Source organism: Gymnoscopelus braueri, assembly GCF_963280865.1.
Source record: "Gymnoscopelus braueri genome assembly, chromosome: 9".
Lineage (NCBI taxonomy): Eukaryota > Metazoa > Chordata > Actinopteri > Myctophiformes > Myctophidae > Gymnoscopelus > Gymnoscopelus braueri.
This window is the reverse complement of record NC_137610.1, coordinates 30210698-30237491: the sequence shown is the minus strand read 5'-3', so window position 1 is coordinate 30237491 and position 26794 is coordinate 30210698. Positions and strand designations below refer to the sequence as shown.

The following is a 26794-nucleotide window of genomic DNA, read 5'->3' as shown; positions in this document are numbered from 1 at the left end:
ACTGATACCACACCCACCCAAATGGAAATGGAACAGAGAGTAAGTGTGAGTTGTGGTGAGTGGTCATAGTAAAGGAAGCAAATGAAAGCACCAACGCAAAGCAAAATGCGATGCATGTGGAGCTGGGCATGGCCCCGAGTAGGCCGCTGCCTGATTAATTTGAGGGACCTTGACATTAAAATGTTTGAGAACCACTGCTATATGAAACAGAAATATAGGCCTCTGCAGTCTGCACAACCTGTCCTAACCCACATTAAGCCATATTTTCTAATTAATCGTATGGCGGCGTTGTAGCAATCTACAAGCTCACAGCATCACCATGTATGATGTGTTGAGCTTGTAGATCTGCTATTTTCTAAAATGTTTGAAATGAAACATGAAAGAAAAAAATCACCTATGCCCAAAACAGGGACGCCAGGTTGAAAGTTGTTAATACACAAAAGCCGCAAAAATTCCTTAAATATCTCTGAGTCTGAACGATAAAACGCAATGAAAGAAAGTACAATTTCCGTTTCCACCGTGTATCTAGCTAAGAGGTTACGCCCATAAAATGTTCCCCGCACGGTGATTGGCCCCGAAGCCAGGAAGCCGTGTGTTGCCCGCCTCTCATTGGCCGACGAGGGAAGGATGACGCGTTTCAAACTCCAATAGTGAGATGCCACAGTGTGGTGAGTGAACATCCTCCCCGCCGCCTCCATCGACCAGTGTTGCCATGTCCGCTTATTATAAGCGACTTTGGGCTTATCTTTCTGCAAAGTTGCTTGTTAAATGTTGGTAGTTGCGGGTTGCGTTTTTGGGGGGGCTTGTTTCTAAAGTGTAGTTGCTTATTGGGTCTTGTTTCCTAATGTTGTTGAAACCAGTGGTTCTTAAACATTTTCATGTCAAGGACCCCCAAATTAATATGTATTGTATTTTTCTGCGGACCCCTGTCTGAAAATATGTTGTGCCAGCCGCCAGGGACCCCCATACAAGATTCATGTTGTTAAAATGTTCCAAAATTACCTCTCTTTTTTCGCCAAGACCATTTGTTTCTTTTCTTTTTGAAAATAGCAGATCTACAAGCTCACAGCTTGTAGATCGTAGACTAGTGGCCTTGTTTTCCTAGACCGACTTGCTTATTTCTCTCTCAATTCCTGGCAACAGTGCCTCAATCGAGCCTTTCTCTTTGCCACTAGTCGTAAGTGCGTCCTCCTCCTCCTCCTGTTCCTGGCCTTTACGACACACAAGTCAACGTTGGCCTTTCTTTATCTCCTTCACGAAAGGGAGCTGCAGCAAAGCGACACAGTTTGCAAGAATTAGCTGTGTTTTCCCCCCCGTTTTAGTTCCACAGCACCGAGGAGCTGAGTGAACATGTTGAAGTGGCTGCTTTTCGCTCTGCTCGCCGGGTTCACACTGGCCAGCGACGTGCTCGATCTCACGGACGATGATTTTGACAGCAGGATCGGAGATCACGATCTCATCCTGGTGGAGTTCTTCGCTCCTTGGTAAGTTCAATTATTAAGGTTTTTATAGAGTTAAGAGTCCATAACCATAGGTTACAAACGTAACAGTTTGATTATTTTGAGCTATATGTCTCACTCGTAACAATCAAATAAGCGGGGTTACGTTTGTAACCTAGGCTAATAGTTCTTCGCTCCTTGGTAAGTTAAGTTTAAGGTTTATTATAGAGTTAAGAGTCCATATTATCCATAATAACCACCGCTCTCTCTAACGTTTGAGAAGTTGACGTGTACTTTATTGCTCGACGTAAATATTAACCTGACTAAGTGGCTATAACGAACGTTCCCTTGTTGGATGCTGTGTTTAAGTGTCTGCACTGCAGCAGTGCGCTCATCTTTAATTCTTTACAGGTGACTAACGTTGTCTGTACAATCTCCACTGGAAGTGTACAGTCAATGGCTTTAACTGCAGGAATGTGTATTATGAGGCCTTTAGTATCACAGTTTGTTAAGGATGTTCTAGACTGGAGAGAGGCTAGTGATTTAGCATGTTAACTGTCAGTGGTGAGGAGAAGGGTTGACGGTGGGGTTGCTTGTTTAAAAAGCAACCCCACCGCAAGTTCGAAAATGTAGAGATAATTCAATAGTTTCAGAAATAGAAAGTGTTTCATTGAATTAAGTTTCATTAATTAGTGTAACTCAATCAGGTCAGCTGTGAAGTCTCGTGAGAATGAACGGGCCCGGGGGTTACTAAGGAAGTTGGGGGCGTGGCCTTATACTGTTGTAACGTCCTGATTGGCCAGGGGTGTTTTGGTGGCCTCCTCCGATTGGTTCACTGTAAACAGTTACATGTCTCCACAGTGCAGCCGAACTTGATTGAACAGGATTCTCCGAAAACTGAGATTGATTTGAGGCTTAAAATGTTTGCTCTTCATACAGGTTCACTGCATGAATAAGTTGAAGATTTATCCTTGTGCTTTTTAAAAACAATGATCTTGCTTTCCTTTAAACTTGGTCCAACTTGAGTCCATTCATTGTCCTTATCCATTTGATACTTAGTGCAGAGATCAGATTCCACATTGCTAAGTCACTGCCCCCCCCCCTTCCCACAGTCAATGCCTGAATAGATTTCCAACAAAAACAAAACCAAAACCAAACACAGTGCTTTTGTTTGATGGATACTGATATATCCTCTCTCTAACAGTCTATATATATTATCTCTGCCTCTGTCATCAGGTGTGGCCATTGTAAACGACTAGCACCAGAGTACGAGACAGCCGCCACCAGGCTGAAAGGCATGGTCTCATTGGCCAAGGTATTGCATCACTCTCTTGACACATTCATAGTTGGTTTTGAACACCATTCAAATCCTCTTACAGTTACAAACCTAATGGGAACCACAAACTAAAACTCTAATCAAATACTCTCATTTGAACTGCAACACCCCTTCCTTAGATAAACCATAACCACTTCATACATGTACAAGAATTTGTCATGAATCAGACATAACAGCCTAAAAAGTTACACAGTACATATTACCACACTTGTTTGAGCAGCGAGAATACATATGGGAGATGGAGTTGCCAAGGACCACTACCTGTGTTGTAAAGCAGGACAGTCACAGTTCAACATCCACTAGCCATGAATCTTGTCGATGTGCTTTTGAGCAAAGACATTAAACTCCTGCCAGCTCACTCAGCTGTTGGGTAGCACACAATGATAAAGTTAAGTTACAGAACCCCAGACTCAAACTCAAACTTGGGCAGCATTCATAGTCAGTCTTTAGCACAAGATGCTTTTACATTGTTATTGAAGAGAATTACAAAGTTTACGACAATCACGACAAGCAGCCACTTCATAGCAGCTTGCATGTTCAGTGCCATTATTGGCATCAGCTTAATTATGTAAAATGAATAGAGTGACTTGAACAGGAGTGTATTTTATTTGTCCTTAGGTTGACTGTACAACCAGCAACAATGTCTGCAGCAAATATGGAGTTAGCGGCTACCCGACTCTGAAGATCTTCAGGGATGGGGAGGACTCTGGTGCCTATGATGGCCCCAGAACTGCAGGTATTTGGTTGTGAAATTATTTTTTGATCAAAGCCTCTATGAGAAGACCAGTAGGTCATCTTCACATCTGTATATACCATACTACCTCTAATGTCCATTTTATGTCTGGGAATAATCAGAACTTCTTTATCTTTTCTCGCTTTCTTCCTCCTCCTTTCGTTATCTCGGTATCTGTTTCTTTTTCACGTCCTACCCCACCCGCACCCTCTCTCAGATGGTATTGTCAGCCACCTTAAGAAGCAGGCTGGCCCATCTTCAGTGGAACTCAAGACTGAAGCAGATTTTGAGAAGTACATTGCAGACCATGATGCCAGTGTTATTGGTATGTCTGATTTGGTAAACATTTTTTTATTAAAGGATGGAGGATGTGTGGTTATGTGAACCATTATAGTTTAAACTGCCTTGCTCACTGGCTCAGATGAAATATGAGTCAAGGTCACTGGGGAATTTGTCTACCAATTAAAAAAGTTTATTTACAGATCATGGATAACCATACTATTTTCTAACGAATTAACCCTCATTGGTAGGTCAGACTGTCCACTCTATTAGTAGCCTGAGGCTACGAGCTCAATCCATGGTCTTGAAGGGCGGACCCAAACACAGCCGCCTGGATTTGTGCGTGGCTTCCGATTGCTTCACCAATCTATGTCCCCGCCTCCCCTCCCCTCCCCCCCTCGGCCTGTGCAGGGAGCACGCTGACGTCACCTAATTTAGAGCGACGCCCCTCTGCACTCTGATTGGTTAGGAGATAACAAGGTCCAAGACCATCGTTCCTGCATCGCTCCCCCAGGCTTTTTTTCTTTTGTAACAAAAAAAAAAGCCTGGGTTTCCGAGGCTACTCTATTAGAGACTTTGGAATGTAAACGACCTGTAGGTTCATTTCTAAACATCTAGTTGGATAATAATTTGGTATATACCACCATCCAGTTGACTACTATCCTTACAGGATTATGTTGTATTAATAAATCTCACATGACAGTGGTAAACAAAGGTATAAGTGGAATCCATTAGTACTTTTCTTTCCTTTTTCCCAGGTCTCTTTGCTGACAGTGGAAGCGAATCCCAGGTTGAGTTCCTGAAGGCAGCCAGTGCTTTGAGAGAGTCTAACCGTTTCGCCCACAGCAACCTGGAGTCTCTCATTCTGAAACACTCAGAGTAAGCTACCATTTTGGTTCCTTATGCTCAGTTTCAGGTGCTACTTGTAAATTTCATCACCCAGCATTACTAATTAGGAGAGTCTGAAACAACTGTTGTTCAGTAGCAACATATGTGATGTTGGTTTGGACTGTTTGTCCATATTATTATGATTTGTTCTTGAAAATTCATCCATTGGAACATGGCCTGATTTCCAGATACTTGAGTGATATTCGGCACTAATCACAATGAACTCTAACCATCATTTTCAATCCTAGTAAAGACATCAATATCTGGTGGGAGGAGATTTTAAGAAGCAAAATACAACTCTTGAGAATGGGGAAAAAGGGTTTTACTCAGTAAACTAGGCCAAAGTATTTTCATCTCACGTGTACAAATACCAAGAGATTAAACCTCAGAAATTGATGTGACTTGGAAGAGTCACTGATGCCTCTGGGATGGCAGGTTGTGTTTGATGTATGCAGTCCAACCATTGACTCAAAGCTTGCTGGTTCTATCCCTGGCATAGATTGAAGTGTGTGTATTACCGTTGTGACTGGTGAAAATGCTCCAGTTGTAATACATAGAATATTGCAGGTAGAGAACTGTAACTAGGAGTTTTAGGAAAGAAGTACATTTCATTAAAGTAACCATCTTCCACTATAAGCTCAGGGAAATACTGTGCTGTCTTGCCATTGTGGTGTTCATTGTGTGAACACAGCAGGTTACTTAACCGTTACATTATGTGTGTGTGAAACTGGTGGTGGTTTACAGAGCTGGACTGAGAATGCCCTTTAGCTGAGTAGAACTTTTAACTGTGACTGTTGTTCCAGGGGAGTGATCCTGTTCCGCCCACCACGTCTCAGCAACAAGTTTGAGGACGGCACAGTGGCATTCACCGAGGAGAAGTTCACCAGCAACAAGGTCAAGAAGTTCATTCAGGACAACATGTGAGTTCTTCAGACCCTGCTCTGCTAGGCAGCAGAGTTACTCCTGCTCCTCCAGCAACAACACTACCACCACTAGAGAACACATGCCCACTAACATCTCCAGGATCAGATTAACGTCTTATTTAAAGTGTAAATGGACATGCACATGCGCCACAAAAAATACCACATTTTGTTTTGACTTTGGCCTGCTGAATCTTGTGGTCTTTTTGATCCTCTGGATTGGGAGTTGGTTGATTCCAGTGTAGAACATTTCTAGGTCAACTATGGAATATTACACCCAGGTGTAACCTGCACCATGACTCAATGTAGACTTGCCAAGACACTTGTGTCTGTGGGAGAGAATAGAAACTATTAGGCCTACCTTGTGTAGACCTACTAGTTTATGCTCTTTGTTACGGAAAACGGTTTAGTCATTTGGCGTTGACTATTATAATAAAACGAATAATTAACATTTGTCAAAAAAATTGACAATTCTCCATTTATCTGAACTTGTGTTTTAGTGTGACTGTATGAGTAAATGCCACAAGTGTATGAGTAAATGCCACAAGCGTACAACTTCCTGTTTCCTGCTTCCGTGTGAAATGCCACACAGCGCTCTCCACTTAAACTTCAATATCACTATCACATCAGCTTCTTTGTCCACTGCTGATGTCCACGTGTATTTTTTTTATTTTTTTTAAATATAGGCCGTTCTTGATGCATCTCATTATTCAGTAGTGCACTGTGAACCTACAAAGTGCAGCTCACACGCTTTTATAGTGCGTGCAGGTTTGCGTGCAACTGTAACTTGCCAAACCTGGCCACAGCGGAAGTCTGGTCAATGCATTTCAATGAGAATGCAAACGGAAAAACTTGTTTTCTGCCCAGAGCGCGAGTGGAGTGTCCGTGCATGGCCAGTGAGAACGGCTGCATTCATTAACATGGATAGGAAGAAAATCGGTGTCTGTGCGCTTATGCTTGCGTGCCTGGTGGGTCCTAGTGTTGCAGGGTAGATCATAGGGAATGTCAGCCATGAGGTGAATACTGTATCTAATCCATGAAGTTTCTAGAGTCATCACCTGAATAGGCTTACCTTTTGGAGATCTGTTGGTTTATGGTTCTCTCACTCTTCTTCAGCTTCGGCATGTGCCCCCACATGACAGATGACAACAAGGACCAGCTGAAAGGGAAGGACCTGCTGGTGGCCTACTATGATGTGGATTACGACAAGAACCCCAAGGGTTCCAACTACTGGAGGAACAGGTAGGAAACTGTCTAGTCTGAAGTTTTTTGGCGGGATATTTACTTATTTATTTACTGTCTAGTCTGAAGTTTTTTGGCGGGATATTTACAAGCCTTTATATAACAGTGACATTGGTAGATGTAGAAAAATATATGTGCAAAGGTTGACAAGTCGGCCTCAAGGAAGCTGTTATTGGGCAGTATGGATAGCCTTGGGGCCAATGACCACCAGTTCTCAAGCGTGCATGTAGGACATTATGGCATAAGGGGTTATGAAATTATTATAATATTATACTTTTCTTCAAATATCTCTTAAAAGCACAAAATACAAAACCCTTTTTTTAATCTAGAAAAAAACAACACAAAAAACATCAGTTCCTCATTGCCGTTTGTGTTTTCTGGGCCTGGAACCTTCCTCTTAGATGATCTTTTTAGGTTCACAGGAACACGGCTTGTCTGTCTTGCACTGGTTTGTGGTAAATGTTGGTGATCTAGTAGCTTGTGTGTGTGTGTAACTAAATGCCAACTAAAAAAGGATTAAAGGATTGGGAAAAAAACTAAGTTGTTCTGTCTGTAAACTTACTGCAAAACTTTACTCAGAATCTAATTAACTTTTCCCCCCACAGGGTGATGAAGGTTGCCAAAGGTTTCCTGGACCAGGGAAAGAAGATGGGCTTTGCCGTGGCCAATAAGAACTTGTTCAGCCACGACGTGTCAGAACTGGGCCTGGATGGAAGCACGGGAGAGGTGCCTGTGGTCGGACTCCGTACAGCCAAGGGAGACAAATACGTCATGACAGAGGAGTTCACGTGAGTGATCCTTATGCCTGACTGTGGCTAGTATGATGTTCTGATTTCAATCCGATTCGTCTGTTTCAATTCACTGTATACATTTATACCGTTGCCTTCAGGTAGTTGGGCATGACGTAATTGTGCCATGAGAAGCATTTGCTTTGCATTAGTTGTGAGGTCTTGTTTTTTTTATATACTGCCAAACTCTGCTTTGGGTTTTTTACATGCTTAATAAAAAGTATGCCAGTTAAAAGATGTTAACAATATTTGGAAATTCTGAATGAAAATGTTACTTTGACAAAGTGGGTTGAATTTGTACACTCAAGATATTAACCTGTTATGTACATGCCGATGTAAATGAAAACCAAGGTCTCTTGGCAGTTAATACCGGTAATTGTAAGCCTGTTATACTATTTCATGAACAAAAATGAAAAGGAATTACTTTTAAGCATAGATGCTAGATGTTTGTTCTCCAGTGTGTTCAATGTGGTTAATGTTGCTGTTTGTTTTCTCAGTCGTGATGGAAAGGCCCTGGAGCGATTCCTTCAGGACTATTTTGATGGTAATCTGAAACGTTATCTGAAGTCTGAGCCAATCCCAGAGAACAACGATGGACCAGTCAAGGTGAGGATGAGGAACGGTGTCCAGCTGATTACCATTTAACTAATCCTACTTACTTTGAAGCACATACTTGTTCTCTTAGCGCTCTCATTCCAAGATTTCTTATTCTGTTTTCTTGTTGTTGTGCTGCACTGTAAGCCACTCTAGATAAGAGTCTGCTAAATGCCGTATTGTGTATAACTGACATGGACATCGGATGGTTTAAAATTGACCTCTTCTGCGTCTGTAGACAAAACTCCCCTTGATTTTTAGATAATAGTCTTCCTTTTTTGTACGTTTTCTATTAAACCAAAATCAAGTTCCTTTGCTTTGTTGGTTCTCCTGTGTCCAGACTCTGGTGGCTGAGAACTTCGACTCCATCGTAAACGATGACAGCAAAGATGTCTTGATTGAGTTCTACGCCCCCTGGTGTGGCCACTGCAAGAGCCTGGAGCCCAAATACAAAGAATTGGGAGAGAAGGTAACATGATGGACCACAATGGAAACAAGCCCCTGGGGCTTTTTAGCGCAACCTTTGACTGTACTAGTCTGTTAATAATCATGTTAATAAAGTATCCAATCAATTATGTTAAAATATCCAATCAATCAACTGATACTCACCTACTTTACCTATGATTTATGAGTGAGTAAGTGTGTATACATTGTAAGCAGTGAGCACTGACAATTATTTCAGGTGTATGGTATTATTAGAAAGACATGCATCCATGAAGTACAAAATAAATGTCATAAAATGCTGAAGCCATAAAAACAACAAACTGTAACACAGAATAGTATTCAGGCCACTAGCAAACACTAGCAAGAAATATAGCCATGAATTAATTTTGTGGTTGCCATATTATTTTAAAGTTTTTGTTGTGTAAAATTATAATAGTATTTATCTAATGCTAAATAGGTTGAAAAATGCTGTCATTTTTACCATGGGTTGCCCCAGTGGGTGTCAATCCCCCAACCTTAGTGTTGATGCCATGCTCAACACTGGGAGATGATCTCCTAACCCTGATAGTGTTAATGCCTTGCTCAACACCCCTAAACCTTATTCTGTTAAAAAAAAAAAATTTTGATATAAAAGACTCATGAAAATGGGTCTGACCTACTGGTCTAGATTAGATTTAAAGACCAACTTATGTTGTGCCGTTTACTCCTCAGCTGGCCAGCGACAATCCCAACATTGTCATCGCCAAGATGGACGCAACAGCCAACGATGTGCCTTCCCCGTATGAAGTCAGAGGGTGAGTTCTATTTGTTAAATGTTTGAAGAAAAGCGTTACGCAATGAAGTATAAATTAAACTTAACGTTACATCAAACGTAATCATTTGGTTGGACTATGCAAGGAAACATCTGTGAAATAAACACAAGTTGCATCTTAATGATATTGCAAACTATAAAGGCATAATAAATGCCTCTAATAAAAGCATATTTTCCTAAATCGTCATATGTAAACTAGACTGATATTCCTGCTCATTACTGTGCACAAACGTACTGTATATACTTAAGCCTTAGTGTTTGAGTGTGAAATACATTTTGAGCACAATTTAAAAAATGTGTGTGCTCAAAATAAGTAAATAAAACAAATATTCACCATCGCTGCTACAACTTTATCCTAGGGGAAACACTGTAGAGCTAAGTGAAGTTGGGTTCTTTTTGGAGATTATCAGGCAATGGTTTGTTTGCATGCAAGTGCTAAATACAGGAAATGAACCGTTTCACACATCGTTTTAACAGCCAAGTCAAGTCTAACACATACACACTGTCTGATTAGGTTATTTGATTATAAAGGGGCTTTTGTCTTGCAATTTCCCTCCGAGGTCTTTCTGTTGTCATTCATCTGAGAAAACTGGCAGATCCGTGCAGAAACACGGAATCTGCCAGCAGCTATATTTAGGATTGTTCATTTTGGTTTAGAAGGCGCTATCTGTTCATTCTGATTAGCGGCTCAACTAATAATAGTGCCTCTATAGATCATAGCGGACGGCGCTGGCCTCTGTGTTCATCTTTAAGAACCTCCTAACATGTCTGTTATATTTCTTTACAGATTCCCCACAATCTATTTCTCTCCTGCTGGACAGAAACTGAGTCCGAAGAAATACGAGGTGAGTCTCAAACTGAGGGTTCATAAAATAGAGCAATTGAATCTACTAAGCAGGAGGAAGTGCACACATGTCTAAGAATCCTGGCCAGTTGCTTGACACATAAAGAAAATCGATTAGTCACCCCATGGATCTTTTTTGTGCCAGCGGACCGGTAGGCAGCGGTTCCGGTAGGAGATACAAAGGAGACTCTTTGTGTCTCCTACTGGAACCGCTGCCGGTCATCAAATTATTGGCTTAGGAATGCGACAAAAACAAAAAAATATCCCAAGTCTAGGGGGGGGGTGACTAATTGATAGGAAAAAAATCATTTTGGGGGTGAACTATCCCTTTTTTAAGCAGCATTTGAACTTCAGTTGCTCTCAGCCAGGCCTGCCGGCTTTGATCACTTGAACAGTAAAAATGTCATCTGTGTTCCACAAGGTGGCAATGTGCACACCAAGTTTGACACATGGCTGAATAAATGTGTCTTTTATGCATGTTTGGAAACTGAAACACATCTTTGTGGGGTTCTCTCTCCTGATTGGATAAAATCCCCTACTAGTACCCCTACTAAGAAAATGTTTTCTGTTTACTAAAGAGCTTGAGCGATGAGAGCACTGTTACTGAACACTATGGGAATGATTACTATTGGGATATAGAGTAAACTTTTTAACAACATTATTATTTTAACAAAAGCATCACTTGCACCCTTTTTTAAGTTTATAATCTCAGGACTTCATCCGCCCTATGCTGCAGTACAGCTGTTAACTAAACCATCCTTATCCCTTCCATCCCATTTCAGGGAGGTCGCGAGGTCAGCGATTTCCTCGCCTACCTGAAGAAGGAGGCTGCCGCTGTGGTCTCAGAGGACGAGCCAAAGAAGAAGAAGACGGAGGAGCTATAAAACGGCAAACTTCCCCCAAATGAAAACTTGACGTTCCCTCTTGTGGAAATCTGGGGAACCGAAAGCGAGAGAGAAGGAACTAAATTATATTCCAGTTTCTTAGTGAACTATTGAATGCTCTGAAAGCGGGGTCACAACACCCGGGCACTTGACCCCCCTCCCCTATTCCCCTCTGTTGGGTCCTCGCTGCTCTGGGATTATTACTGTGGAAGGTTGAGGGGTGGTGGCCAGGGCCTGCCTGATTACAAAAACAAAACAAGTAAAACAAATGTTAGGGAAGAGGGACCATTTTTTGAGGAAAAGGTTAGAGATTATTTCCCCTGCTCTGTCTACTGCTCCTGGTCTGTTTACTGCTACACCTCAGACTGAAGCACTTTGGTTTGAGACCAATTTCCAATCATCTATGGCTCTTTATGTTTTGTCTGTTGGTCTTCTGGACGAGGGGTGGTGGTGGTTGTGGTGAAATGCTTTTTTTTGTTTTGTTTATTTTGTACCACGACTTTTTTCTGATTTTCTTTTTTTTTCTTTTTCTTTTTGTACATTTGGAAGGATCGTGAAATTAAAGGCCCACAACTAAAAACTAAAATCAATTGATTTGGTTGAAGTGATTTTTACAGCTTCATATAGAAGTTAGAACTGTTGATTATAATCTGGGTCATTTATATAAACTGAACAATGTATCTTGTGACATGTTCAGTGGAAAATCTGTCATTTCATATGCATGTCATATACAGTATGACATATTAGTCGAGCAATGACATCAAGAAACAAAGTTTCCGAAATGTACATTTTCATAAGAATTGAAGGGTTATAAAACACAAAGCCAAATGTGGAAAGAGTACTGACTTAGCTTAAGGACCATAGATGAAAACAATCTTCTTTTTTTTTACTCGTTTGTTTCCTTCTGGAATTGTCATCTAATCGCGATCAGTGTGCTTCTGTGCCTGGACCAAGACGAGTAGAGTGCATCGTCTGATAGCTTCACATTTAAAATATCAAGAAATGGGTTCAATGAACCTGCTGTGGATGTAAGATGCTTAACAATCCACAGCATCTAATTTAACTATCCTTTTGTACCTTTTTTGCTGGGATGACATGTTGGAAACGGTTGGTTGGTGGAACTTGTTTTGTCATTGTTTTACTAATTTATCCACAATTCTATGGCCTCTACATACTATTCTACATACTATTGGTACAATTGTGTGTCACTGATGCACAGAAATGAGCAACAGTCATTAAGAAAGATTTCCATTTAGAAAATAAATGTGTAGCTACATTTACACAGATGAGAGTATATTGTTAAGATGAATAATTGGGATTATTATTTTAGCAATAATCGTGTTAGCCTGCCGTGTTGTGTAGTTTATTTTGGTTGGTGGAAAAGGTAACTAGAGTGAGGCTGCCCCTTAAATAAATAAAAAGTCAAAAAGACAGGTTCAAGGCCAAAAACAAGCGTCTGCCTATAGTAGAGTATCACATAAGGTATTATGGTGAATATTTTACTTAATACCATGGAAGAAAATTAGTTTACGCAGAGTTTTTTTAATAATGGGTGCCGTCTAAAATAGGCCTACATAGGCGGGTTGTTTCTGTACAGAAATGACAGGTTTTGAAATTCACTATTGTGAGTGAGAATGCCGGAAGTATGTTTATGTAACAAACAACTTTCTCTGGGATGATGGTATCACAGTTGCTAATGTTGTGCTTTGTGTCACATATTCGCAGTGCATGTTTGTCTATCTTCGGATATATTCGTTTTGAATATCAAATTTTGGGACCATCTTCTTGGTATCAGAACAGAATCGCCTGCACATATGTACATTTTACATGTTTCAAATGCTTTAAAATCACCTGTCCCCTTCCCTTTCCTATTGTCTCTTATTGACTGAAGTTAAACCTTGACCAGGGTCCCCCCAGGAAAGCCTATTATGACATGCCCATAATAGGGATGCTATGATTTATGTGGTTTAAAAAGGTTAATAACCAGCATTGCAGAATTGCAGATCAACAAGCTCACAACGCGATGCGTTGTGTCGCATTGTGAGCTTGTCGATCGGCTATTCCCCAATCCCCACAATAACAAAAAAGTTACTAGCATTGTAAACGCGAAGGAAAATAAAATAGATTGAGGCTACTAGTATTGAGCCCTGAGGGACTCCGGCCGGGTTCAAGTGGTTAGACCAATGTGAGCACAAAGCGAGAGGATAGAGCACAATCAATGGAGAGGATGCAGTAGCAGCTGCACGTCGCCCGGTGGCAGCCACGACCAGATGTGACGTTTGATGAATGCTGGGGGTTACTCGAAGAAGAGAATCCACCAATCACATTGTAGAACGGGGAACTTGTCAGTGTTGCCATGTCTTCTTATTATAAGCATCTTTGGACTTGTTTTTCTGTAAAGTTGCTCGTTAATAGTTTTATTGGGCTTCTTTCTAAAGTGTAGTTGCTTATTTGGGCTTGTTTCCAAAACATTTTAAATTATTTATTTTAAACCGGTGGTTCTCAAATATTCTCATGTCAAGGACCCCAAATTAATATGTATATCTGAAAATGTTTTGTGCCATATGGAGCCCCGTACCAGATTTGTGTTGTTACTAGAATGTTAAAAAAATCTTCCAAATCTTCCACATTTTATTTCAATATTATTATTTTTAAACAGCAGATCTACAAGCTCACAACGTCGCATTTCCACGCGTTGTGAGCTTGTAGATCTGCTGTGCTCGTGTGGCGTGGTCGCTTCTTTTGGGCTTGTTTTCCTAGACCTGGTTGCTTATTTCTCTCATAAAATCTGGCAACACTCTGGAACATGTCCAGGCACGTTCAGCTGTCACAACACGTGTTGTCAGAGAAAGGTTCGTAAAACCCAATGTTTTATACGTGTTATTATGTTTATATCGTTAGAATGTTGTTGAAACGGGTCAACTTTAATTGGAATGTCAGTTGACTTGTAAGAGGCTGTCATAAACACTGTTATGTATTGTTATGGCTCTCTGTAGTGCTGTGATGTCGTGGCAGTGTCCCTCGGATTGCTTATTAGCTAACGGCTAACCAGCCGCAAGCAACTCTTGGATCCTATTTTTAATATCTGGAATGTAGTTGCAATATCAACCCTTGACAGCCCATACATTTAAACAGAAAAGTCCTATCTGATTGTATTAAACGAACGTTAAACTCCCTAACATTGCAGCTGTACGGAAAGCTTGAATTTATCTATCTGGCAAGTTTTTTTGGGATAAAAAAAATCAACCAAAGACATGTTATGAGCTACTTTCTGTCAATACATTCCGTGCAGGTGATAATTGTTTTGGAGTTTGGAAGGTGGTTCCTCCCAGGGGGTCCCCAACTAAATGACTGATAGTCAGGAATAGGAACAAAATGGACCCTTATGTGTCTGTAACTCAGACAGTGTACAAATAGAACCAAATGGACCCTGACGGGTCCATTTGGTTCCATTTGTACACTCTCAGAGTTAAATGAACACTAATGAAATGGTATCAATTGGGGGGGGGGGGGGGTCCTTCAAATTTTAAATGTTTGAAAATCACTGCTGTACTTCCATTAAAAAAATCTCTCGTCTCTTTGGGGGTCCCTGGCATATCTTTTTAAATGGTCCTGCGTACCACCTGTTTAGAAATGTCTCGTAATACAGGAGGCAGCAGGACGTCACGTTATTGAAAACGAGCGCTTCCAAACTCCAACACTTAAAAAAAATAATCACCTGCATGGAATGTATTGACAGAAAGTAGCTTATTACATGATGTCTTTAAGGTGGAATTTTATGAAACAAAAACTTGACAGATAGAAACAGGATAATTCAAGCTTTCCGTACAGCTGCAATGTTGGTGAGTATAACGTCGTTTAATGCAATCACATTAGAGGTTCCAAATGGGGGCTGGGGCTACAATCAGATCGGACATTTCTGTTTGGATGTTTGGGCTGTCAAGGGTTGGGATTTGCAACTCTAGATTCCAGATATTAAAAATAGGATCTAGAGTTGCTTACGGCTAACTAGGCTCACATTACCACACTACCAACACCCCTGGTGTTATGTTTTGTTCAGGGGTCATAACTATGTCCATACACAGTGTCCGTGGCAAGACTTGTCCTTGTCTGTTAGTCCATGAGCCAGAGCCCCAAAATTGAGCAATGATTATCGAAAGAGTGGGCAAAACCAAACCTATATTAAATTGTTCATAGAGTCAATACGAGTAAATAAATATATGATAACCTTTCCACAGGAGCAGCATTTTCATAGTTATCACACATTTTGTTATTTTCCCCATACGTACATGACAGGTGAAAAAATGACAACATTTTAAAAAGAGTTATAATGAAACTTCCTGAGTTGATTACTTGCATGAAGACAATGATTTATCGTATTACAAGTTTTCTGAAATTGTATATTTAAATATGCAAATTAGGCATTTAGTCCATGAGCCAGAGCCCCAAAATTGTGCCAGATATTGAATATTCCCTCGTTAAAAACCTTTGACTCCAACATCTTAACAAAATGAAATAAGAATGTTCACTCTGGCTTTGTCCAATGTTCCAATGTTGATTCTGGAAAGTTACAATTACTGGAAATATACAATTTCAGAAAACTTGTAATACGATAAATCATTGTCTTCATGTAAGTAATCAACTCAGGAAGTTTCATTATGATAACTCTTTTTTAAATTTTGTCATTTTTTTCACCTGTCATGTACGTATGGGGAAAATAACAAAATGTGTGATAACCATGAAAAAGCTGCTCCTGTGGAGAGGTTATCATATATTTATTTACTCGTATTGACCCTATGAACAATTTAATATAGGTATGGTTTTGCCCACTCTTTCGATAATGAAATCTTGTCTGGCTCATGGACTATGTGGCAAATTCTAGATTTTGTTTTTACATATTATAATGATTCAGGGCTGTGTTTCTGATATTAGTATTGTCCGCTCATTTGGTTGTGTTCCTCACAGGTATGTTCGAGAGACAGACTGGCCGATGGCACACTCTTTAAACGGGAGTAGTTCGTGTCACAGCTCATCGTGGGGGCTCCTCAACAACAATTACAATTACAGGGCTTTATGTCGTAAAGCCATGATGCTTCGGCTTGCGGAGACCACCAAAACAAGACGAAAACGAGACCACCAGAAAAACAAAATGGCCAGCGGCCTGAAGAGGAAAAGTAAAGACGTGCAGCACAAACAACAATCACTGAACACTAACGAAACAGTCAAAAGAGTAAAGCTTTGTTCAACAAGTCACACAGAAGACACTCTAAACTCTGAAGACATGATAATAAGGACAGCAGCTGACCAGCAGCACATGCTGTGCACATCATCATCTGTCACTGTCAGGGACAAATGGGAGGTGGACAGTGGCTTTGTATCCGAGGCCAGCCCCCCCGCCAGCGGGCGCACCTCGCCCTGCGTCTGCCCCGTGGCGGTGGTGGCCATGGACTGTGAGATGGTCGGCACTGGCCCTGGGGCGCACTGCAACGAGCTGGCCCGCTGCAGCATAGTGGATTACCAAGGTCACGTTCTCTATGACAAGTATGTCCGTCCCTGTCAGCGCGTCGTGGACTACAGGACGCGGTGGAGCGGAATCCAGAGGCATCACCTGCAGGATGCCGTGCCTTTCACTGAGGCCAGGGAGGAGGTGAGTGTGAGACCTGGGCTTAACTCTAGCCTTGGATCAGGACGGTCATCGGTCATGACAGTCTTGTACCAAGGCTAGGCTGAACTCTCAACTGGGAGCAGCCTTTGTACTAAGACCTGAGGCCGATTCTACGAATGCCTTTTAAATCAGTAGTTCTCACACTTTCAACATTTTTCTAAAATGTTCAAACATAGCCGATGTAGAAGCTCGCAGTGCTGCACGAAGTGACGCGCTGTGAGCTTGTATATCTGCCATTTTTGTATAGCCAAAGAATGACACAGATGCTTTCCCGGTTTAATGGGTTAATAGAATTTGTCCCCTAACTGTTGCCATACCATACGTTTTGATCAGTTTGAATTATGTCAAAAGATGGTAATATATAATATGATTGTGTGTATTTCATATTGTAACTGTAGTGTTTTAATGTCCTAATCTCCATTTGCTGTAGATCCTGAGGATACTGGAGGGCAAACTGGTGGTGGGTCACTCCATCGACAATGACTTCAGGGCTCTGGGCATGGCCCCTCCATGTCACATGGTCAGGGACACCAGCACCAACTGCTTACTCAGGCGACTGTCTGGCCTCCCGCGCAGGTATCGCATCTCCCTCAAGACCCTGACCAGTACGCTGCTGAAGAGGAACATCCAGGTATGATACAACACACAATACACTTCACACACTGTACACACTTGATACACTTTATACTATACTACTTATTGATGTATTATAACATTTCTACCTATGTATACCTTGTGTTTATTATATCTTGTATGTTTAGTTGTTATTATACATGCTGGACAGTAGTAGCACAGTCTGGCGGTGCATGCCACACAAACATTTTACTGCAGATACTTGTATGAGCATTTGACAAATAACATTTCTTGAATCGTCTTCACCTCAGGAGAGAACACACAGGTTAGCATGGATTAAAGATTAAAGTTCTTGCCACGACTGATTTCAGTCATTTGCATTCCACACAAGCCAGCGTGTCTTCTTAGAAAGCATGTCGCGCACCGGAAATAGCAGATCTATAAGCTCACACCACGTCACGCTGCGACACGTTGTTAGGTTGTTGATCGGCTATTTTCGGCCATTAGTTATTTTAAGATTAAAAAGGTCAAAGCCTCTATGTCTTTCAACTGGTTGGCTGTATGTAGAACAGCAGCAACATAGGTTTAGAATGATAATACCTAAACATTGTCACATTATTTTGTTTTGCTTGATTGTTTTTTGTCGTTCCTAGGTTGGTAAAAGAGGCCACTGTTCAGTGGAAGATGCCTTGGCAACTCTGGACCTTTACAAGCTGGTAGAGGAGGAGTGGGAGGCGGGGATAAGGAAGAAGAAAGGAAGTGGAGACACAGCGCTTCGGCCTAGCCCCACCTCTGACCACTACATGGAGGACCAGTATTGGCCAGATCACCTGTCAGATGACAACCAATAATAGTATGTTTCCATCTGCCTGTCAAACGAATTTGAAACAAAATGTGAGATTTAGGTGTTCCATTTCCATTAGTTGGACTAAAGCCACACACACAAAAAAGTGTCTATAATATAGCTACAAGAAATTGTGGTTGAGAAAAATTACTATTGAATTACTGTTTATTTATTAAACATATGGGTTTCAGTTGTTTGTCAACAGAAGTTGTCCAGCAAATTAAGAAAAAGAAAAGCTTACAAATTTGCCATTTCTATTTAGTAATCTAATGTGATGTTGTAATAAAATAACTGAAACCCAGCTGGTGAGAGCTTCTAACAAAAAGGTTTGGACAATATACAGGGATGGTCCAATATACAAACAATTGTAAATTGGAAAAACGGTAACTTAGCAGATAAGTTTGAATATGAAAGGTTGTTTTAAGTATTGCATATCCACAACATGTGCCATATAACCGAATGTCCCTAATAATATATTCCAAAAATAGATTAGATCCAATTCAATAAAACAAAATCAATATTTATCACAGGTACACTTGTGAAGAACAGCAACTTGTTCATATAATTGAAGTGCTTAAGTGAAAAACATGTACATTTATTAAGAATTTTAAACATGTTGTACATGTGTTTAAAGTTACTAACAGCATATTGTTTGCTGAGTTATGTTTTATTACATGTTATGTCTGAGAATGGGATTTTATCCCTTGTGGTTAAATGAACCCAGTTACTATTATGGGGCAGTATGTCCAGTTCTCTAATGTGAATATTTTAATGAACAAATGATGACAAATTCTATTGTGAAATAATTAAACCACCTAGTTTCACTAAATAAATGCACATGATAACATGTAATCATTTACAGACACTTAATTAACTTGAAGTTAAATGTTTAAGTAAAAATATACCATTGTCATTTGGTTCCTCATCACATTAATGCAGTCACCTGATGGTATTCGATGTTCTGGTGCTTTTAAAATGCAGATAATGCTGCAGTTCTCTAATACCTCAGCTGCCCACATTTCATGTGTCATTAGACATTACATTTTGGGTCAGGGCAAGTTTGCTTAAGATCTAAGCATGTTTTGGACTCTTTGTTCCCTACTAATGGTTGGGATTTCTTTACCTTGTATGGTATGCTGCTCTCTTAAAATGCCTAATGTTGAAATAAAATTATAAACATGCTGGCCTGTTTTGTCTTTGGTTGATGTCAGTGAGGAAATATTTAAATGGTTATTTAGATACCGGTATTTGCTTGTTATGATTTGATTTGCAACAGCTACTAGAGAGAGGCCATGATTCCTGATTTGAAACCCTGGTTATTCCTGGCATCATGTCAGAAGTGTCCTCGAGCATTCCACTAAACGCCTAACAGCCACTGATGAGCAGGTAGGTGCCTTGCGTGGCTGCTTCAGCCATTGGAGTGTGAACGGTTAAATTTAAGGCATGCATTGTAAAGCACTTTGAGTGGTCAGAAACTTGTTCTAATCTTGTTCTAAAGAGTTGCTTTCAAAAAAATAATTACTATGTGGATGGTTCCCATCTCCAACCCCTTCTTCACAATAGGAGAAAGCTATGGCCATGTTACTCTGAATCTCTTATATACACTAGTACTTTGTTGACCTGGGTCTCCGAGAGGTCTTAACTTGGCTCGCTACTTTTTTTTTTCCTTCTACACCAAACGTCCTCGCCGAACATGGCTGATCTACATGCTCACAACCCATCGCAAACACGACGTGTTGTGAGCTTGTAGATAACTTTTTCACAGAAAGCTCACCTATTGTGACATGCCCACACAAGGGACACCAGGGTTCATGTGGTTAAAGGAGAACAGAGTGTTTTCATATGACTCAACAACATGGCAGCCATTGTTGTAATGTCTATTGAACCGCACACAGACCACTGTTGGCTTTGGATTGAATCTAGCTGGAGCCTTCTCTCTTTTGTCTGTTCTATGCTTTCATATTCAATGTAATTAAAGTACATGAAATCTAGTGTCACAATTCTGGGCTTGTCATAATAGGTAGGCAAACATTTGGCAAAGAGATTTTCTGTAGAGGGGGAAAAAAGGAAGGGACCAACTTGACCAAGTATAGACCCCTGGAGGTCAATGAACCATATAGAATTAATTGGTTAAAATGGAAGTACTGCGTTGAAGGAAGGACTGCCTGCTTCCCTTAAAAAAACTAAACTAAACGACTTGGATCATTTCCTGTGTCTTGAACGATTGGGTCATGGTCAGGTTGATTCTGGAGGGATGGCATCACAGAACGCAACTACAAAATCCACCAGGTAGCTTTAGGAAAGGTTAGATCAGGAGATGGACTGTTGATGTTGGAGAACCTAAATTGGGTACAGAACCCAGTGGCACCCTGCTTTACTGTTCCACAGCTACAATGGGACATGACCTTATGGCACAAATTAATTTTTTGTTTGACAGAATTAATTTATTGAGCAGTGTCTATAATCATGTGCCATGGAGAGCCAAGTTTGTGAGTTCCCACCTTAATACAGACCAGGGCTGTGTATCAAGTCACTTTATTAATACATTTTCCCATATTTTTTTAAGACATTGAAAATAGTCACGCATTGTGAGCTTGTAGATGTACTGTATATAGGGTTAAAGTCATTAAACTAATTTGTATGCCACATTAAGGGACCCCTGAGGGGGTCGATAAAACACCTTTAGGTTTAACAGTGACTAGCACCTGAATACTAATACTGATATATACATTTAACCACTACAACCCTAGCATCCCTATTCTGGGCATGTCATAATAGAGAAACATTCCTCAAAAATGGCAGATCTATGGGGCGCCGATAGCGGAGTGGTTAAGGCGTGTACCACATGGGCGCTGATGCCTGACAGCGAGTCCCGGGTTTGATTCCCCCTGACGGACCTTTGCTGCATGTCACTTCCCGATTCTCTCTCCCTGTTTCCTGTCTCTCTTCACTGTGGACTATCAATAAAGGCAGAAAAAATATATAATTAAAAAACTAAAAAAACAGCAGATCTATAGCAGATCCACAACGAGCGCTTTGTGAGATTTGGTGTAGAGGGGGAAAAAAGGACCATACTGTACAGACCCCTGGGGACCGGGGACGGGTATGAATGAAACTGCAAGCGTGCGTATGTACACAAGTGCATGAGAGTGAGCATATATGCACATACACCTCTCCATAAACAGTAGCATTAATATGGCCTTATGGCATGCACATACACACACACACAATCACCCCACTTCCTAAACCTTTACCATGGCCCTATAGCTCAGCACAGAGCCTGGCATTGTGTTTCCAATCCAGATATTGCCCTATGAGAGGATCAGGTTTGCTTTAGCAGCTTACTGCCCTGCTGCATTTAGCGTTGCATCAGGACAAAAACGTGCATCAATGATTTCCCCTGTACTCTCTGACATCCAATGACGTGCCACACAGAAATATCAGAAGAACTCTTCTGTGAAGATAACAGTAGTTCTCCGACCCATAGACACAGAGGAAGACTATAAAATGTAGAAAAAATATCCTCGCTGTCGATAATCCCACACTATATCGTACGAACATCATGATAATATAATGTAAGATACGTAGCCAAGTAACAACAATTTGGAGTGTATTGGATGACCATAGGTCACACATGACCTTGGAAAAGCTGGGCTGGAGTCTGTTGACCATGTTGAATGTTGAGAAGATGCTCGATAGAATATACAAGATGCTAGGGGTGCAAGAGTTATCAATCAATAGTTAGTAATCAAACTTATCTATTTAATCGATCATACAAAATTAAATAATAATAATCAATTTGGTATGGAAAATTTTGATTTATTTGTATTATATTTTTTTAATATTTCTTGTCCGGTCAAAAAACAAAAAAAATATAAAAAAAGAAAATTACAGACAAAAATCTTCCAAAAGGTTTCTTCTTAATAAGCACAGACTGAGTTAATGTGTCCTGCTGTATGTAGGCTGAGGACGTTATATAAACATACCTCTCAATTTATAATCGTTACAATACTCCATAAGACTTAATACAAGGAGGAACATTCACTGACAATAATGTAGCCTGTTGTGTGCATACACAATAGTAGGCCATTGGAATGTGCCCAGTATTGTGTGTAAGTGGGAAGTTAACTCATGTTTCAAACACCTTATGGTCAAAATGGATTAGCCACATAAACCCTCAAAGTTAAAGTCTTAGAGAACCGAACCCGAAACCCGAATATGGATACTGGGGTTCAAGTGGTTAATGGGCTGTTGAAAGTTTGGCCTCATTCAATCAGAGGTTAGTCTCTGATTACTGATGCCAAAACAAAGAACAATTCATGAGAGGTTTAAGCCAGGTTATTTCTTCTGCTGACAAATAACATCCACTTTGGATCTCTGATTAGTCATAGTCGATGGGGAAAGGGCATTAAACAGTTGATGAGTTTCATTAAAAGGTTCTTATTTTTTAAGTTCTCCAAAATATAACATTTAGTCTTTATGAGTCCACAATTGTTTAGATTATTCATAAGACTTTAGTTTTATTGTCTAATGAAGAGTGACAGCACAGTGAGGGCATGGTGACACATACATGAACTGGTCTTCTGAGTACTTTTGTGTCTATTTTGTAGGTGCAATAACCGGTTGAGCAACCAGGATCACAATCGCTTTAATAAAGTGATGTTGAACTTTGGTAGAGCCTTGGGATGTATGGGCATGATATACAAATATTGAATATATGAAGTACAAATATTGTCAACTTTATTGGTTGCTTCTGTGTTGTTCACATAAATGAAATCTAACTGGCAGGTTCTCTTTATATTGACAAACTCGTTGCTCGTTTATTCATGTTCTAAAAGCAGTGGGGACTCCCAGGGGTCCTTGAGGGGGTTCCAGGGGTTCTCCAGCAAAATTAGTTAATACAGCATCAAAATCTGTTTAACCACTTTAAACTCTATCTACAAGAGATTATCTTTTTTTCGAAAATGTTCGAAACATTTTAATGACACAAATCTTGTATTGTGGTCCCTGGCACGAAATATTTTCAGATGGGGATCCATGGTCAAATACATATTTATTTGGGGGTCCCTGACATGAAAAGGTTTGAGAACCACTGGCTAAAAGTATGACTTTGAGATCTGTCTCTCCATACATCTCCTTCATCACAGAGCACAGAAGCAAGTTAAGAATCAAGCCCCCGCCTCCTCTCTCTAACCAGGCCAGTTCAAGTTGCGGGCACGATAGACCAACATTAAAAAAAAACTCCAAGTACACCCCCTCCCCTCCACACACACACACACACGCACACACGCACACACGCACACACACACACACACACACACACACACACACACACACACACACACACACACACACACACACACACACACACACACACACACACACACACACACACACACACACGTCATCACAACCTACACACCTCCACCCACCCAATCCCCTGATATCCATACCTTGCCTAAAAGTGTTTTTGCAACATTACATCATCTAATCAGTGTCATGCCGTGGTCAGTGTCGTGCCCCCAAACCCAACAAAATATCCACTATTCAGCAAGGATCAAACCCCTCCCTCCCCAGCCTCGTCTCTCTTGCTCCACCTCTTTCTCCACTGATTATGAAGAAAATGTTCAATCTGTGTGCTGTGATCTCATGTGACGTCACTAATCCCAGGACTACATATAACAGGTTCCCTCTGTCCCCCAGTTCACACGAACTCCCTGTGACACCAGCCGCAGATACTGTACCTCCACAGGTAAGCAGCTTCCTCTTCCTCATCATCCCTTCTGGGTACCAGTGCCTCCACGCCTTGGATGTTCCACAGTGCTTCACGATGCTATAGCGGACTTTGGAACGTTCTCGGCAGCTCTTTTGGTTTCGAGAGGGAATTTTAGAGAATGGATTGTTGGGGGGCCCAGTAACTGAGGATATACTTTGGTGTCATTGAGAGCGAAACTGTGTTTGTGTTTCTTTCTAAGGTGTTTGAGTCAGCAATGCTGAACATGTTTGTTACTGTAAGGCAATATGGATAAAACCTTTACCACATGACACATTATGACATGTAGATACTATTGCAGTGATTTTGTCTCCAGTCTGCCTTATGACAGGAAGGCACTATACTGTAGGCACTCTGGGGCCTCAGATGTATTGGAGCAGATGTTTAGGAGCAGGAATTTCATTTTAGTTCAGTGATGCATAAAACTGAGAGGATTAGTTCTATAATGCAATAACACAGAGTGTTGTTAACGTTTCATGGAATCATTGACACATAATTGAGTCTGTTTTGTTGACTTTGTGTACCTACTGAATCTTTGTGTACCTACAGTATCGTAATGTTAAGGGAACAATCAACTGAAAACCAGTGTAACTACTTTTGATCATAAAAGTGATATATTGTGAACTTAACTCTGCCGATGAATCATCTGATAATGGACTAAAAATATTGCTGAGATCAAAACACCCTGCCATGGCTGGGAGGGTTAATCTGTTGTATAATTAGTGAATTGTTTCTTTCTATATTTACTACAAGCTGAACTTGGCTGTTATGTCATCAAAATCCCTCTCCGTCTCCCATTTGTATTTTTCAGCGTTTAAACAGCAGTTGTAAAGGACCAGCAGACATGGCTGTCGTCGTAAGTACAATATACCTTTGCTTTACATTTCATTTTGAATGCTCTTATCTAAAGTGACTTGCAAATTCAACTAGGTCTAAATAAGATTCAGTTCCTGAATCACAAACATAGTAAGCAAGCAATAGTAACAAATACCCACAGTATTGCACACTCTTCCTGTGATCTTAGAAGATGGAGGGTGAACTAGATCTGAACTCAGAAAGTGGCTTCATAGGGATCAGAACTGTTTTGCCATACTTATATTCAAATAACAGCAACACAAGTAGATGTGAGAAGTTAATTTCCTGTCCCAACATACTGCTGTTGGTAGAGAACTTGATAGAATTATAGGTGTATCATAGTTATTGATATGAAAGGCCTAGGTTTGACCTTTGACATTTCTAACACAACATTTGTTTTTGGCTCTGTGCATAACTGTAGTCCCAGGGTACCAGAAGGCATAACCTTTTCCTGTTCCGGATGGGGAAATGAACCAGAGCAGGAAACGGGTATTCCACTTTCTGGAAACCTGGGACTACAGTTATGCACATAGCCTTGGTATAGGAATGCAATGCATTTACAAATCAAATCAGTCAAGATATTTAAAGGTTATTTGTAGGCATTTGTGCTTTTATTTAGCTATGATACAGTAGATAGACAGGATTGAATGAGTAGAAAGGTGGATCACATACAGGTCCCCAGGTGGAATCCGATACTTGAGACACCGACTGACTCAGTGAGGTTAGCCCATGCAGTATATCAGAGCTAATTTAGACTATAATTATGGCGTGATTATACAAAGAGGAGGAAAGCGCATGAAGTAGATTATTGTGTTGATTCAGTGAGGCGACATTTAGCCACGTTTTAACCAGGGCAGCTTAAAGTACAGTAAGCAGGTTCAGTAGGTGCCTTGCTCAGGGGCTGCAGCAGAGATTGATCCAATTAATCTTCCATTTCAGGGAGGTCATTCTAACAACTAACTACTTCTAGGCTTCCTTGGCTCTCAATTTAAGCATAAGGATCTTCAACCAGTAATGATTGTGTAACTTCCTAACATGAGTCCAGTCACAGTGGCTCAACATTTCTCAACACCAAAGCTGCTTGTTCCAGCCGACGATACAGTCAACAGCAGCTTCTAGCTGCTAATCCCTGATCCCAACCTTAGGTTTTTACAAGAAGACTTGTAAAAACCTGTATTTACGGTTCACATGGACTCATGTGAGTCAGATTAACATCCTAACAACACTGAGGTCTATTGATTTAGAAACTGCGAATTGTAGTGGAAAGGCATTCTTCTCTGACTCACGTGTTTAAACCTCACTTACAGCTGATGGCTTACTGGGAACTTCCAAGTTTTTAGTGAGAGTTATAATGAATTGGTAATTGTTACTCTAAAATCAGTTTGTATGATTGGTACAGTAAATATCCAGGAATGTGTCTTGGTGGCAGCGGTAGACAGGCATCTAGACAACTAACAATTCAGTTACTCACTGACTTAAAGGTAGGGTAAGTGATTTACTTTTGTTAAGATAAGTGTTAAATAGCTCTATATTCTGATAGTACTCATTGCTATAGAGTGTTTGTTCAGTAAAATGAGTCTCCCATGTCTCTCCAGCTCTTTATTAAACAGAAAATGCATTTTCGGTGCTCTCTCCTGATTGGCTTAAATGTTGTCACCTACCTGAGAATGTACTATATTCTGTTTATTAAAGAGCTGGAGAGACACCTGTGACCAAACAAACGCTCTGTAGCAATGATTACTATCAGAATATAGTACTTTAACCTTTTTAACAAAAACAAAAACAAAAACCAAAAATATAACTTACCCTACCTTTAATGAGTCACGGTAAGTACTGACACAAACGGTTTTGGGACAACAGTAGGCCTATCTCAAATAGCCAT

The 26794-nt window shown here is 40.6% G+C and overlaps 2 protein-coding genes across 2 annotated transcripts; both read left to right on the top strand.

Moving 5' to 3' along the window:
• The first annotated feature begins 1163 nt into the window (after positions 1 to 1163).
• Positions 1164 to 11792, top strand: pdia3 (protein disulfide isomerase family A, member 3). The gene is made up of 13 exons (XM_080436793.1): positions 1164 to 1484; positions 2676 to 2754; positions 3394 to 3511; positions 3726 to 3833; positions 4546 to 4666; positions 5479 to 5595; positions 6712 to 6837; positions 7443 to 7625; positions 8123 to 8231; positions 8560 to 8688; positions 9375 to 9457; positions 10262 to 10319; positions 11101 to 11792. Exons 1-13 carry the CDS (start codon positions 1351 to 1353, stop codon positions 11200 to 11202), a joined length of 1467 nt encoding a protein of 488 aa, XP_080292919.1. The 5' UTR covers positions 1164 to 1350; the 3' UTR covers positions 11203 to 11792.
• A 2215-nt stretch (positions 11793 to 14007) lies between these two features.
• Positions 14008 to 19550, top strand: isg20 (interferon stimulated exonuclease gene). The gene is made up of 4 exons (XM_080437874.1): positions 14008 to 14054; positions 16168 to 16849; positions 17298 to 17498; positions 18094 to 19550. Exons 2-4 carry the CDS (start codon positions 16193 to 16195, stop codon positions 18289 to 18291), a joined length of 1056 nt encoding a protein of 351 aa, XP_080294000.1. The 5' UTR covers positions 14008 to 14054; positions 16168 to 16192; the 3' UTR covers positions 18292 to 19550.
• The last annotated feature ends 7244 nt before the right edge of the window (positions 19551 to 26794 follow it).

What these genes read in the sequence shown, in the direction of transcription:
- isg20 (XM_080437874.1), top strand. Translation starts at nt 16,193, where the DNA reads ATGGCACACTCTTTAAACGGGAGTAGTTCGTGTCACAGCTCATCGTGG. An exon ending in TCACTGAGGCCAGGGAGGAG is followed by an intron (nt 16,850 to 17,297) that starts GTGAGTGTGAGA and finishes CATTTGCTGTAG; the next exon opens with ATCCTGAGGATACTGGAGGG. An exon ending in TGCTGAAGAGGAACATCCAG is followed by an intron (nt 17,499 to 18,093) that starts GTATGATACAAC and finishes TGTCGTTCCTAG; the next exon opens with GTTGGTAAAAGAGGCCACTG.
- pdia3 (XM_080436793.1), top strand. Translation starts at nt 1,351, where the DNA reads ATGTTGAAGTGGCTGCTTTTCGCTCTGCTCGCCGGGTTCACACTGGCC. An exon ending in GCATGGTCTCATTGGCCAAG is followed by an intron (nt 2,755 to 3,393) that starts GTATTGCATCAC and finishes ATTTGTCCTTAG; the next exon opens with GTTGACTGTACAACCAGCAA. An exon ending in TCCCCGTATGAAGTCAGAGG is followed by an intron (nt 9,458 to 10,261) that starts GTGAGTTCTATT and finishes ATTTCTTTACAG; the next exon opens with ATTCCCCACAATCTATTTCT.